The sequence below is a fragment of the Sphaerodactylus townsendi genome, linkage group LG17, assembly GCF_021028975.2.
Source record: "Sphaerodactylus townsendi isolate TG3544 linkage group LG17, MPM_Stown_v2.3, whole genome shotgun sequence".
Lineage (NCBI taxonomy): Eukaryota > Metazoa > Chordata > Lepidosauria > Squamata > Sphaerodactylidae > Sphaerodactylus > Sphaerodactylus townsendi.
This window is the reverse complement of record NC_059441.1, coordinates 24608353-24622679: the sequence shown is the minus strand read 5'-3', so window position 1 is coordinate 24622679 and position 14327 is coordinate 24608353. Positions and strand designations below refer to the sequence as shown.

Here is a 14327-nt window from a genome sequence, read left to right as displayed (position 1 = left end):
GGCTAGGGATGTAAGTATTCGGTCGGCTCAACCACCACCAAGGAGGAATTCAACAGTTGCCCGCCACGCACTGCCCGCGCAGGGCCCGATGCAAGCTCCTCAGCAACCCGTTACTTGCCGATGAATTCAAGCTCCTCTGCCCTTTTGCACCGAGAGCGGCGCAGGCTCAGCCAGAGGTTACCTTCAGCCCAGCCTATTCCGGCCCGTTTAGCGGAACCCGGCGTCGAAACTGCCTTACTTCATTTTGCAACTTGATGCTCATATGCTGGAAGATTTGATGACATGTATAGATCCGAGGCCGAAAAAGTTAAAGTGATATCGGATCGGTCCTAGATGGAGTGAAACAGCCCAATGGTTAAAGTAGAGCTATATGAAATTGGGGCAGATTCAAACCCACTCGGTAGCTTCAGAGCTGCTGCAGGGTCTCGTCTTAAACTTCCAGGATCCAGATCACCGGAAAATAAAAGCGATTCATACTGTCAAAACCATCAAACAGGGTAACCGACCCTTTGCTGAATTTGCCAGCGAATTCGAGGCAGCAGCCAGTAAACTCCCTGATTGGCGGGCAGCGTATGAAATGCGAGTATTTCTTTGGAGCCGTAAGCGATGATATTCGAGAGAAGGCGGTGTTATATTGTGAGCCTCAAGCGATAGCATAGAATGGATTACAGTCCGGAGCGTTGATTTCCACCCGTCTCACCCGGTGCCAGATCCGGAGAAAACAACCCTCAAAACCACCAGCGAAACAACCGACTCCTGCGCTTGCCAAAAAGTCTGGCTGTACGACTCCTGCACTGAGACTACATCAGAACGCCCGTCGCCATTAAGCGGTTGGGTCTGTATGTCTTTATTGGAGGTCCGGGTCACCTGGCTGCCAACTGCCCAAAGAAACAAAAAGCTCCTACTCCAGCTCCTCGCACCCAAACTGCAAAAGGCTCCGCGCAGAGTCGGACCGAAAACACAGCAGGGCACTGCAAAAGCAAGCTTGAAGAGCCGAGGGAAGATGATGATTTTGTTGATTGATCAGATGGGGGGTAGTACAGGCCTGTCGTCGGCCCCGACGGATGGAGACCCTGCGCCGAATCGCGGTGTGAGTGGGCCCCGGTGGATGCCCCATCACTTTAATGACTTCTCTTGCCAACCCGCCAAAATACGCGTATTTTGGCTCACGCCCTGAGATTGACTCTGGTTGCTCTCATTTTAGCTTGATGAGACCTCAGGTGGCAGAGCAACTTGGTCTGGAAGAAGCGCATAGCATTGATCAAGCCCATTACCGCTTCACCCAAATGGATATGGCAGTCCTTTAGGGACTGGAAGGGCCCGCTTCGTTTAGAACCCAACGGTGCTTCTCACGATGTGCAGAACATTGGGGCAGCGACTTGGATTTTCATTTTGAAGCCAGTAAGCCAGAACCTCACCCCATAGTTTTGGGAATGCCTTGGTTGTTATCTCATGAACCCACGATACTATGGAAGCAGCGCATTGTCCGGTTTACCGAACCCCCGTGCGGGGATCACATGCATGAAGGAGAACCACCTGAGAACCCCTCAGAAAATCCTACCAAATCTGACCCCATCGTAAACGAAGTGGGTAATATCCTGATTTAATATCCTGCCCTCCCCAGCTGAAGCAGGGCTCAGGGTGGCTAACATACATATGTCGATTACATTCCATAAAATAAATTCCAATTAAACAAATAAATAATTTAAACATTAAAAATTATGATGTTACAAACATTAAAGCATTCACAAGAGCCAGCTTGGTGTAGTGGTTAAGAGCAGGTGGATTCTAATCTGGGGAACCGGATTTGATTCCCCACTCCTCCATCTGAATGGCGGAGGCTTATCTGGTGAATCAGATGTGTTTCCGCACGCCTACATTCCTGCTGGGTGACCTTGGGGTAGTCGCAGTTCATCAGAGCTCTCTCAGCCCCATCTGCCTGACAAGGTGGCTGTTGTGAGGAGAGGAAGGGAAATGAGTTTGTAGGCCACCTTGAGTCTCCTTACAGGAGGGAAAGGTGGGGTATAAATCCAGACTCCTCTTCATCTTCAATTGAAATCAAAAGACTCTCCAATAGCCCGCAGTGTAATTAACAATCCCACCCCATTACGTAAGCTGTACTGTCAGGGCAAGGGAAGGAAGGAGACGGAATATTCCAGGGGTCAGCATCATGTAGCAGTTCCATGGCAGCTTCAGGCAAAAGTCCGGCGGAACATTCCGGTTTTACAGGCCCTGCAGAATTGGTTAAGATCCTACAGGGCCCTAGTGTCTGCTGGTAACGAGTTCCACCAGGCAGGAGCCATGGCTGAAAAAATGTGGGTCTAGTCAAGGTCAGCAGAATGTCCTTGGGGCCAGGGACTACCAGGAAGTTGCCACCGGAGGAGCAGAGGTTCCTTCGTGGGCAATATGGGGGAATGCGATCCTGAAGATACAAAGGGTTTCTCTCCAACAAAGACCCAACGGTTCGGCTTTGGCCCTTTCTGCACATGCAGAATAATGCACTTCCAATCCACTTTCAATGCACTTTGCAGCTGGATTTTACTTTGCAGAATAGCAAAATTCACTTGCAAACAGTTGTGAAAGTGGATTGAAAGTGCATTATTCTGCATGTGAGGAAGGGGCCTAAGAGTGTTCCCTGGAACGGTAGCATAAATTTTTTTTCCAAATAAATGAATAATCAGGCTCACAGAGGAGAGATTGTCCTAGTAGATAGATTTCAGGTTGGGAACAGCTTCAAAGGTGTGAATCCACATGTGGAAATGAGTCCAGAAACCAAGGAAAGTGTTTCCAAAGAGTTGCAACACAGTCAAACCAACACATTCCAAGCCAGAAGCTCAGTGGCTGTATTCTGCAACGGCTGAGCTTCAGAGTGACTTCCTAAATTTTTTGACCAAATTTTGCAAGGCCCAAAGCTTGTTAGCACGTTTCTGTAGCTGTAACATTGTCCAGTAACTCGTGATATGAAGCAAACGCTGTTAGTTTTGATTGCACGTGGGTTTGAGACACCAAGAGGAAAAACGAGATCGAACAACTGATACGCTGCCTAGTTGATTTCTGCCATAAGTTGTAAGAGACAGCTGTCCTCAGTTCTAGATTTTGTTTCATATGGATGCAAACAAACAGCCCTTTCAATGGGTCCTCCCAAATGTCTGTCAAATCCCTACCATATAAGGTAAAGGGGATAAGTCTACATACACTAGGAACTAAATGAGACATCATTATTATTAAATGTGCTAATTTTTGAATAGAGGAAAGATCTGCTATTTTTAACAGAGGAATGCCCTGCAATATTGATAGCAATTTATTTTTAAAGACCTTATTCCCAGATTGAAGTTAAGAGGGGTGTGCTTCCCTAAACAGCAAGATGTGTAGAATTCCAGCCACGGTCGAAAAGGGCACAAACCTTTTCCCCTGCTAACACTTGAATTGTAGAGCACTATAAAAATGTGGACAACTCAAACCTAACATTCAGCAGGATCTTTCTAATTACTTAACAAGTATTCTTTGCATTAGATCACATGAAAGAAAGGGATCATGACCAATACAAAATACTAAAAGTGGGTAGGACCCAAGTGCTGCTTTTTACGTGGAAAAGAAGCTGCTATTTCTGCCTTCCCTTAGCAGACTGTCACATCCCATAACACTGCTGAAGTTCCCTCTAACCTCAGGATAAGGTTTTTAGAGGGCACAGGGGTTGCAGAGGAAAGACATATTCCACTGTCACGAACAAGATCTTAAACTAAATACATCCCTGCCCTAGTTAACATCCCATGCGTCAGAATTTCATTCATGTTCTGATGAGTCCAGCATTTTGCCGCACGAAAACGTCCTTAAAATACGAGCATTTCGGGTCAGTTTCATTCTCCCTCGCACACGTTTTCCAAATTTAACACAGAGATATTACCGCCCACTATCCTCAATTCTAAACTAATTTTTTAGCGCAAAAATGGAACATTTATATATTGGATTGTCATAAAACCTGTTTGATTCATAGGAACACACCTCTTTCTTTGGATTAATACAATGAGAAATACAGCAGGGTTTGGGGGGGGGGGGGGGCTTTGTTAAAGTTGCCAATTTTCCTTTCTAATTAAACACTGCTTTCTGCAAATCCCTGGGCTTTGATGGGCCTCATTTCAGCAACTCTGTAGAAGGAGATTCCAGAATTCCAACGAGAACTTTTCAGCCTGTTTAAATTGCTGGATTATGTCTACACTGTAAATCCTCCATAGCTAAGGGGGAAAAGGGATACTATGCCAAAAAAGCAACCATAAACCAGTCTGAATTTATTTTGAAGGGGCAAAATTATATGAGGTTATCAAAAAAGCAGGGGAGGGGGAAATGGGGGTGGTTAAAAAAAAACTAAAATGAGGGTCGTTCTCTCCGTCCACAGAAAAAGTACTTTGAACCATCCAGAAAGTAAATTTAGAACAAGAGGCCCTCCCGCATTTGAGAGATTCCAGACATTCCAGCCGCTGCATTTCTGCAGAGCTGAAAGGAGCTGCCATCTTAAATAACCCAAACTGGTAAACAAGGTCATGATATCACGCAAGTGGATTCTGGTGTCAAGCTAGATGTCAACAAGTGGTAGGCAATTAGCCTTATCCATATTGCAGAGGAAAACACTCTGGTTAAATCAAAAGGAAAAGTCATGTATGTAATTTATGATACTCTATAGGAATTTTAATTTAATTACCATTTGGGCGGGGGGGGGGGGACCCAAACACACCAACATTAGAGTTCCCCGTTTACGTCCAAAAATGTTCCCTTTCCAGCTACTTTTTTTTGCACTAAGATACTCAAAGCAGCCTTTTATCGTTAAAGAACCAAACTATCGCTGCTTCCGCACAATGAATAATGCACTTCCAATCCACTTCGCGACTGAATTTTATTGAGTGCACGGGACAAATCACCGCTGATTGTCTCTTGCCTTGAAAACCCTGCAGGGGTCACCGTAACAATGTCATTTTCCACGACGACCCATGAGAAAATCTTTTTGCAAGTGCTCCTTAAAGATGCTGAAAGTTCATAATTCCATGCGCAAAATCACATAACTTCAACATTCAGAGCAAAAGGATAACGAAGAGTCGGTACTTGCCTAGCTGAAAATATACAATTTAACGCAGCTGTTAACTGACATTGATTAACAGTCAGCATTCATAATCCATAACCAAAAAACTAGTCGTTACGAGTTCTTTATTCTGAAGTGGCAAGCATAATAATAAATATACACAACAGCTCCCTACACAATTGTTTTGACTGCACTGGCACAAATCTATGCATGTTTCTTTAAGCTGCCAGCTGTTGTTATTGGGGAGTTTAGCAGAGTGTGCATTTTACTCCCATTCTGCAGTCTCTCCATTATGTACCCATCAGTTGCTGAGTTCAGCTCAAGTGATTGGAAATCACATACAAAGTCCTTTATGGGGAATTCTTCACCCCCAGCCCAAATCTCCTGACCTCAAGAAACTGAGGCACATAAGCAACAATTGCTTTCATAATGATACTCTAGGAATTTCCATTAGTCTCTATGGTTTTTACCACAGAGATTAGGGGAAAGTCATACTGCATCACCCAGAAAGGGCATCACATCCTCCCCAACTCTTCCCTAAGCACCACCCTCCAAATCGCCCAGCATTGCCTAGGCAATGTCAGGAACTCAACTGTTAGTTGTGTGGGAGCAAGCTTTCTCTTTCAGGGACACCCTCCTGCATATTCAAAAACAATACTACCACGTATTGTACTTCCCTAATATTAATGTTACTGGAAATCAAGAGGAACAATTTAACAAGACACAGACTATCAAATTGCAATGTCTTTTGCGAAATGGATACGGCATCCCTTGGAGTTCAAAAAGTTGGCTACCAAACAAAATTTATTTGGCTTAGGATCCAAAATGGATGGAAATGCCAAATGTTGACATGCCAGCTTAACCACAGCATCACACAGATCCCACTACAAAGCCACAGTTCTGGTCAACTCCAGAGTGGTTATTTACTGTCTTGGACTAAAATTATGGCCATCCGTATCCACAGGGCCACATCAACTCATTACTGATTCAGTATGGGATGAAGCGAGCAGGAAATAATGTTCCGTAGCCAAAAGAATTTCTTCTCCACAGTGCAACGGAAAACACATGCTGCCTTGCTTTTAAGTGAAATCCCACAAGTGAAATCCAAAAAGGCCATCAAAATGCCAGTAGATCATTTAGGACAGCTAGCCGCCCTTGATCCCAATCCCCTCCATACAAACCAGATTATGGCGCAAGTTTACTTGATTAAAATTTGGTGAAATTTCAGCTGTAGAGCTAGTAGCTACCCAAGCTAAAATACTTCTGCACAGCAACCATTTCAGCAACACTTATGCAAGGTCATGAAGCTCACCAAAGAAGCGTGGCCAGGCGTAGCTCAGTAACCAGTGGGAGGCAGAGGAGACTGCTGTAACTGCACATTTGGGGATGTGGGAAGGGGGGTCCATCCTGAATTTGTGAATGAGCTTCAGTTAACCATCCTCACCTTGTTCAGATGGTTAGGTTAGTTTGCAACAAAGTAATATTCTGAACAAAGTATATGCTAATTATGTGAGTACACTGATGGTACCGTGTTATAGAAGGTTATTCGCAAAGGCGATGTTAAATGTATTTCCCTCCGAAAAGCTTAATGATAAGTTAACTGGGATTCCTTATTCTTTCTTCATGTTCTTGCAGTGCTCAGGATATTGAAACTATGCGGCATATCCTCTTATGCCAGTGTGAGTGGCAACAAAGGATTTCCCCACTTCTGTTAAAACTGAGAGATAGATGTGGATTGTTTTTGTACTCAATATTTGTTGGGAGATAAAAATCCTCACGTCACACTGGAGGTGGCAAAATTTTGGGCGAACAGATTTAAAAATAAGAGTACTCCCAAACCTGTATTTTAAAATGAAAACTGTTAAGTAACTTTACGCAGCAATAACTATTTCAGATTGGAAGCCTGTCTTATTTGGGGATTTGTATGTGGTTTGTTTCATGCACATGGGTTTATTGGTTGTAATAATTTTAACTGAATTGAACAGAATCAGGAAATACATGATTCTTGACTGTCCAAAGTTTTTGGATTTGAATACAGTAGAAACTTAGAGACCTGAGCCATCCAGGTTAGAGTATTACTGGACTCAATTCTGGCCAATATGGCTACCCTCTGGTAATTATCATTATCACTGAGAGCCAGGGTGGTGTGGTGGTTAAGAGCAGGTGCACTCTAGCCTGGAGAACTGGGTTTGATTCCCCGCTCTACCACTTGAGCTGTGGAAGCTTATCTAGTGAACTAGATTAGCTTGTGCACTCCAACACACACCAGCTGGGTGACCTTGGACTAGTTATGTCACAGCTCTTTGGAGCTCTCTCAGCCTCACCCTCCTCACAGGGTGTTTGTTGCGGGGGGGGGGGGGCGGGGGGGGAAGGAAGATTGTAAGCCCTTTTGAGTCTCCTTACAGGAGAGAAAGGGGGGGGATATAAATCCAAACTCTTCTTCTTCTTCTTCTTCTTCTTCTTCTGGAAGGTCCCTGGGGACAAATTCAGCAGGCCGAAGAGTGAATTCACTCCCTGCACAGATATGGGCTGCCAGGACACTCTCCGCCACTACATAAGCATAGTCTGTGGGATCCAAGGCATACCATCCTGTTGGGTAAAGTAATCATATCAAGGATATAATCCTACTGCTTCAAGTGACAAGCAGCTTCTCACGTTACTAAGCATTATTCAAGTGACTCCTCTAACGGAAGAGATGAGATCTTTTCCTGACTCATCGTTTAGTTATCAACTGATTTATATTTTGCTGCTTCAAAATATCTAGTTCCATGCAAATCATGAATCACCATAGCCAAGAACAATGGTACCTAATAAGCACTGCCAAAGACAAAGGTCTCTCGGGATTTACAAGTTAACCTGGAATTCCATCAGCGTTGCAAATTACCGGATGACTTCCAGTTGATTATAACCACTTCCCCCATCCCATGCAAACTGTGTTCTACATTAACAAAACAGAAAAACCACACAACCCAACTTAGGGTATGAATGAAGTAATTCCACTCGAGGGAAGAACAGAACTGTATCTGGATTGGCTAATGTTTGTAAAATGATTACAGATTGGATGTCTTGGAACACTGGAATTAAGACAAAAACACAGCCTTCCCTGCAGGAGAAGAGTTATGTCAGAGAAAGGTCATATCCCACACATTCTGCTTTTTGAGACAAGAAAAGGAAGTAGACTCCACCAGGCTTCCACAGGAGACAGTAGGGCCCCTTCCGCACATGCAGAATAATGCACTTTCAATCCACTTTCAATGCACTTTGCAGCTGTGCGGAATAGCAAACTCCACTTGCAAACAATTGCGAAAGTGGGTTGAAAGTGCATTATTCTGCATGTGCGGAAGGGACCTAGGAGCCCTGGGAAAAAGCGCTGTCGGTTTCATGGGTTAAATTTTCACTTGGTGGCAAAAAGTGCAGTCAAGTTGCAACTGACCTATGGTGGGTTTTCAAGGCAAGAAGGTGATCAGAGGTGGTTTGTCATTGCCTGCCTCTAATCTGGAGAACCAGGTTTGATTCCCCGCTCTGCCACTTGAACTGTGGAGGCTTATCTGGGGAACCAGATTAGTTTTTGCACTCCAACACATGCCAGCTGGGTGACCTTGGGCTAGTCACAGTTCTTCGGAGCTCTCTCAGCCCCACCTACCCAACAGAGTGTTTGTTGCGGGTGGAGGGGGGGAGGGAAAGGAGCTTGTAAGCAACCTTGAGTCTCCTTACAGGAGAGAAAGGTGGGGTATAAATCCAAACTCTTCTTCTTCTTCTTCTGTAGACTTTCTTGGTGGCCTCCCATCCAAAGCACTAACCAAGGCCAATTCTGCTTAGCTACCAAGATCCAGCTAGACTGGGCCATCCAGGTCAGAACAAATGCTCGCTTTATTTATTGCATTTGTATATCTCCCTTCAACTATCAGGGAAACACACACAAAAAAAACTGAGATAGGATAGTGTTCCACTGGAATAACTGTTGTCAATAACAATTACTTTTACCACACTGTGTTACACATTGCTGCATTGTTGATAGTTTGCAAAGTCTTAGTTTAGTTTGAAATTCACAATGTTTCTGAATTATTTCATCCTAATCCTATGGCATCATTCATTGGTTGGCTCACACTGTCTAATTGCAATGTTTTATATCCTGTAACATAAACATCAACCTAACCTACCTCACAGGGTCGTTGTGAGAATAAAATGGAGGACCAGAGAATGATGTTTGGGTTCCCTCCAGGGAGAAAGGTGTGGTATAAATGATGTTATAAATACTTACATTTTTTAAAAACAAGAGTTACAAAATATGCAGGAGCTAAAAATAACAATATATTTCCCATAAAGAGTGTGGGGGATGACTTACCCTGGCAGCCGGGCACTAGTAACCCATCAGATTCAGTAGTAGCCAGAAGCCAGATCTAGTAGCCAAATCTAATATGCAAAGCAATTTGATCAAGCTCTGCTTGGCCTACCAAATTTTAATCAAGATAGACTGTGAAATCTCTGATTCTCAGTTTCATTCATAAGGAAAGGGGGGGGGGGATGTTGATAATCTATCAGAAATTCCATACATCTCATTTTCACATCTTTTAATTATTTTGAATGCACAGTATAACCATCCAAATAATGTCCTCAACTCAGCAAATATTAAAGCATTTCGACTTAAAACAACATTTAAAACAAGTATAAAACCAACAGTTCAATAAATGATATCAATACACAAACACACATAACACCACAATCAAGCTGGAGGGCCAATAAGTGTTACCGGGGGGATGTCAAACAAACAAAAAGGACTTCACCTTCTGGCAGAAGACAGCAAGAGAGAAAGGCAAACGAATCCGCTGAGTGCAGAAGCAAATTAGAAACCAGCATGGATGGGTAAATGTGCTGGTTGCTGCTTTCTGTGCCAACTGTAGCTTCTAGGCAGAATTCAAGAGCAGCTCCATGTAGAGCAGTGATGGCGAACCTTTTCGAGACCGAGTGCCCAAATTGCAACCCAAAATCCACTTATTTATCGCAAAGTGCCAACACGGCCATTTAACCTGAATACTGAGGTTTTAGTTTCGAAAAAATGGTTGGCTCCAAGTCATGCGTTACTTTTTCGGCGGGAGTAAAAGCTTGAGGTGGTTAGATCGGTGGCTTTGCTTTTGGAGCAACCGTTGCAACTTCGCTTCCAGCGGGTGACTCCACGACCCTAGGAGGGTTTACTCAGAAGCAAGCCCCATTGCCAGCAACCAAGCTTACTCCCAGGTAAAGGATCGTGCTTTAGTTCTTCGCATGAAAATCAGTGGGGTTTAACAGTGCTTAACAGGGTTACCTACACTGCTTTCCCACAACTAGGTCTTAGGTTAAAGGCTAATAATGCTAATAATGCCCAGGCCAGCCTAGATGTGTGTGGGAGGACTCTGTTTGCGCGTGCCCACAGAGAGGGCTCTGAGTGCCACCCCTGGCACCCGTGCCATAGGTTCGCCACCACTGATGTAGAGGGTACTGCAGTAATCTAACCTAGATCATACTAGGGCAGGCATCACAACAGCAAGATCTTCCAACCACCAGGAGAAGCCATCAGCAGTAACCTCAAGCTACAGACCTGCTTCATTAGGGGGAGTTCAACTCCACTGAAATATCTCATACATATACTGTGTAAAATCTCTCCCTCACCACCCACCCCCACCCACCAGTAGCACTCCACTTTGGCTCATTCCGCACATGCAGAATAATGCACTTTCAAACTGCTTTCAGTGCTCTTTGAAGCTGTGCAGAATGGCAAAATCCACTTGCAAACAGTTGTGAAAGTGGTTTGAAAACGCATTATTTTGCGTGTGCGGAAGGGGCCTAAGTGGGGATTATGTTTCATACCTTTTACTTGTCTTTACTGAGCCTGAAGAGCTTAGCTCACAAAAAGGTTACCTTAATTCATGCAGCTACTCACAGTTTACATTTTATCCTCCCAAAGAATGCTGACAATGTATTGTTGAAGGCATATTGTGCCTATTGTGGGCACATGATGTGCCTCTGAAGATGCCAAGCATAGATGAGGCCAAAACGTTAGAAGCAAAAACTACCAGACCACGGTCACGCAGCCCAGAAAACCCACAACAACCAATGCTGACAATATGCTGATTTCATAGCCAATTATCTGTAGTGACTGAAACAGATTTTTAATATCGTGGCTGAACATATTAGCAGTCACCAACTATCTTTAAGAGTGCAATGTCAACATTAGCCCAAATTTTTAAGAACCTTGTCAGAGAAATACGGAAATGTAAATACAAATAGAAGTGTTGAGTTGTTCAGTTATATATAAGATTAATATATAAGATTAGACACAGCCAGAGTGCAACGTGTGTATTTTTGAGTTTATTTGAACATATCAGCAGACCATAACTAGGTGCAATTGGCGTGGTTTGGGGCGACAAGAATTTACAACCAGAATGAGAAAAAGGGAGAAAAATTAATGGTTTGATTTCAGAGGGAAAAAGTGACTTTAGCTACTCATGAACGTAATACCATACCTTGAAGCCTCGTAATTGACAATCTGGCTTGGAAAACAGAACATTCAATCTGTAAGCAGAACTTTATTAAAAAGCATAATGTTCTAAACAGCATCTGTCACTCACTAATGGGCTTTACTTAAAGGACAAAGACCTTTAATTGCTATCAAACCTGCATCTATTCAAGAATCACTGCAAAACCAACGTTTACTGAAAACATCGTACAACCCCACAGGAATCGCAACGATATAAAAAATGTTTTTAATTTCAATGCAGCTCGCCCAACAACAGTAAAAAAAATGTTTTTTACTCCGTGAAAATGTTTATTGGAGTTTTGCAAGCAGAGTTCTATACTGAATCAGAACTATTGGCCATCTGTTGCATGGCAGGAGTGGCCACCAGATTGCAGTTTTGTAAGAAGTTAAAAATGCAACATTTTTAAACACGTAACTGAGCAGAAGGCTACATATTTGCAGGGCGTTTTGTGCGACCCAAAAAAAAATCTGGAAGTCATTTGGACAAATTCAACCCAAGGAATGTACAAGAAACCCAGAAATTGTACCACTAACACACCATTGGCGTTTTCACTAGCAACATCAAAAACACTTTTTTGGCCTACACTTATGATTGTAGCGAGAGAGCTGTAAAAAAAAGAGGGGGGGCAGAAAAATGACATTTGAATGGATCTAGTCCATTACATTTGTGTTGTTTGCAAGTACGGTACAAGATGCGCATTCATGCGCATGGTTTAAAAATGTGCTTGCTCTGCAGTGGACTTCCTGGGTTGAAACCAAACTTTGCAGGAAATAAGTAGGGTGTAGGGTTGTGGGTCCCCATCCGAATGAGGAATTATAGTAGTCAGATCCAGGCAGTGGTGGGATCCAAAAATTTTAGTAACAGGTTCCCATGGTGGTGGGATTCAAACAGTGGCGTAGCGCCAATGGGGCTGGGCAGGGCAGGGGCGGGCATTCCAGGGGCAGGGCATTAATAATTTCTCTGTTACTGTAAAAAACTCTTACTGTTAAAAAAAAGTTCATAATTTCCAGCTGGTATCTTTCTGTCCATAATTTAAACTCATTATAGCAAGTCCTATCGTCTACTGCCAACAGAAACAACTACTTCTCCTCTAATTGACTGCCTGTCAAATACTTAATACTTTCAAATACTTAATTTTGTTTCTAGAAATTTTGTTTCTAGAAATCAAAAGAAGGATACTTTCCTTAAACAAGGAACAAGGAACTTTACCATATTTCTAAAACATGTTTTTAAAACAGCCCAACAGGGAGAATTATCCCATTTTCTACCTTCGCTAACCCAGCCCCATTGGCACACATAGGAAACAATAGGTCTTTATGATTTTTGGACCTAATGGAATTTTTAATGGAAAAGCAGACCCAATTAGTAACCCCCTCTCGGCACACACAAATAATTAGTAACCCACTCTTGGGAACTGGTGAGAACCTGCTGGATCCCACCTCTGGATCCAGGTTGAGAAACTCCTGGAGATTTCGGGAAGGAACCTGGGGAGGATAAGGCTTTCAGTGGGGCATGATGCTCCCAACCTCCCCCACCAAAGCATCCATTTTCTCCAGGGGAACTGATCCCTGTAGTCTGGCAATGAACTGTGATCCACAGATCCCACCTGAAGGCTGGCATTCCTAGTGGGTACAGAAACTGCTGTATGCAGGGTTGCATCCCTGGGTTAGGAAATGCCTGGAGATTTGGGGGGTGGAGGCAGGGCAGGGACCTCAGAGGGCTGCAATGCCATAGAGCTCCCCCTCCAATTCTGTGCAGTCTGGAGATGCACAATAATTGCGGGGGATCCCCAGGTCCCTCCTGGAGGCCAGTATTCCTCGTGGGTGGAGGTATGTGCATGCCAACGTGTCTATGCTCGATTTAAAGCCCTGCATTGAAAAGCAGAGGCCACCACTGCAAGGAGAGACAAAATGCAAGGAATGTCACTCTGTGCATGTTCAGGGGCTCTGCTGCACACACAGACACCCGCATCTCTGCCTGATGCTCTTTCATCCCTTTTAAATCGGCCCCCAAAAGACAAGGCGGTTTGGGAGGGAAGAAGGAAGAGCAGGGAAAGGGGCTGCTGCGAGCGGTCCGGGCTTGCCCTCTCCTCTTACCCGCGGCTGAGGCGGCGCTTCCGGCGGGTTTGAGGGCCTCCGCCATCGTCCCTTCCTCCGCAGGAGGCCCGCCCCGCCCCCGGGACCGCCTCTCGTCCGCCCGGCCTTGCCCTGCCCTCACGGCCGCCGCCTCCTCACGCAAGGCCCCGGCGCCGGACACGGGTCGGGCCGCGCCCGTTCTCTGTCATGTGTGAACGAGGCCTCCTCCCTCGCGCCGCCAGCTGGGAACGTGGGCTGCCCCTCCCCCCACCCCCCCTGTTAAATAGCTCAGTTAACTTTATTATATCCAAGAAGAAGAAGAGGAGTTTGGATTTATACCCCCCTTCTCTCCTCTAGGAGACTCAAAGGGGCTGACAATCTCCTTTCCCTCCCCCCATCCACAACAAATGCCCTGTGAGGTAGGTGGGGCTGAGAGAGCGCCGAAGAACTGGGACTAGCCCAAGGTCACCCAGCTGGCGTGTGTTGCAGTGCACGGGCTCATCTGAATCGCCCAGATAAGCCTCCACAACTCAAGTGGCAGAGCTGGGAATCAAACCCGGTTCGTCCAGATTAGAGTGCACCTGCTCTTAACCTCCTACGCCTTGGGGTCATGGCCATAGCAGTGCAAGACAATAGTGCAATGCAGCACTCATGCAAGGGTGCATT

General features: G+C 44.7%; 1 protein-coding gene across 3 annotated transcripts in view; it reads right to left on the bottom strand.

The window, feature by feature from the left end:
• Positions 1 to 13839, bottom strand: part of LOC125424725 (protein FAM169B-like) — a 78191-nt gene extending 64352 nt beyond the window's left edge. For all 3 annotated transcript variants that reach the window (XM_048482155.1, XM_048482154.1, XM_048482156.1), the window contains exon 1: positions 13683 to 13839. In XM_048482155.1, the coding sequence (XP_048338112.1) occupies positions 13683 to 13728 (46 nt within the window). In that variant the 5' untranslated portion in view covers positions 13729 to 13839. The remainder of the gene's footprint in view (positions 1 to 13682) is intronic.
• Between the last annotated feature and the right edge of the window lie 488 nt (positions 13840 to 14327).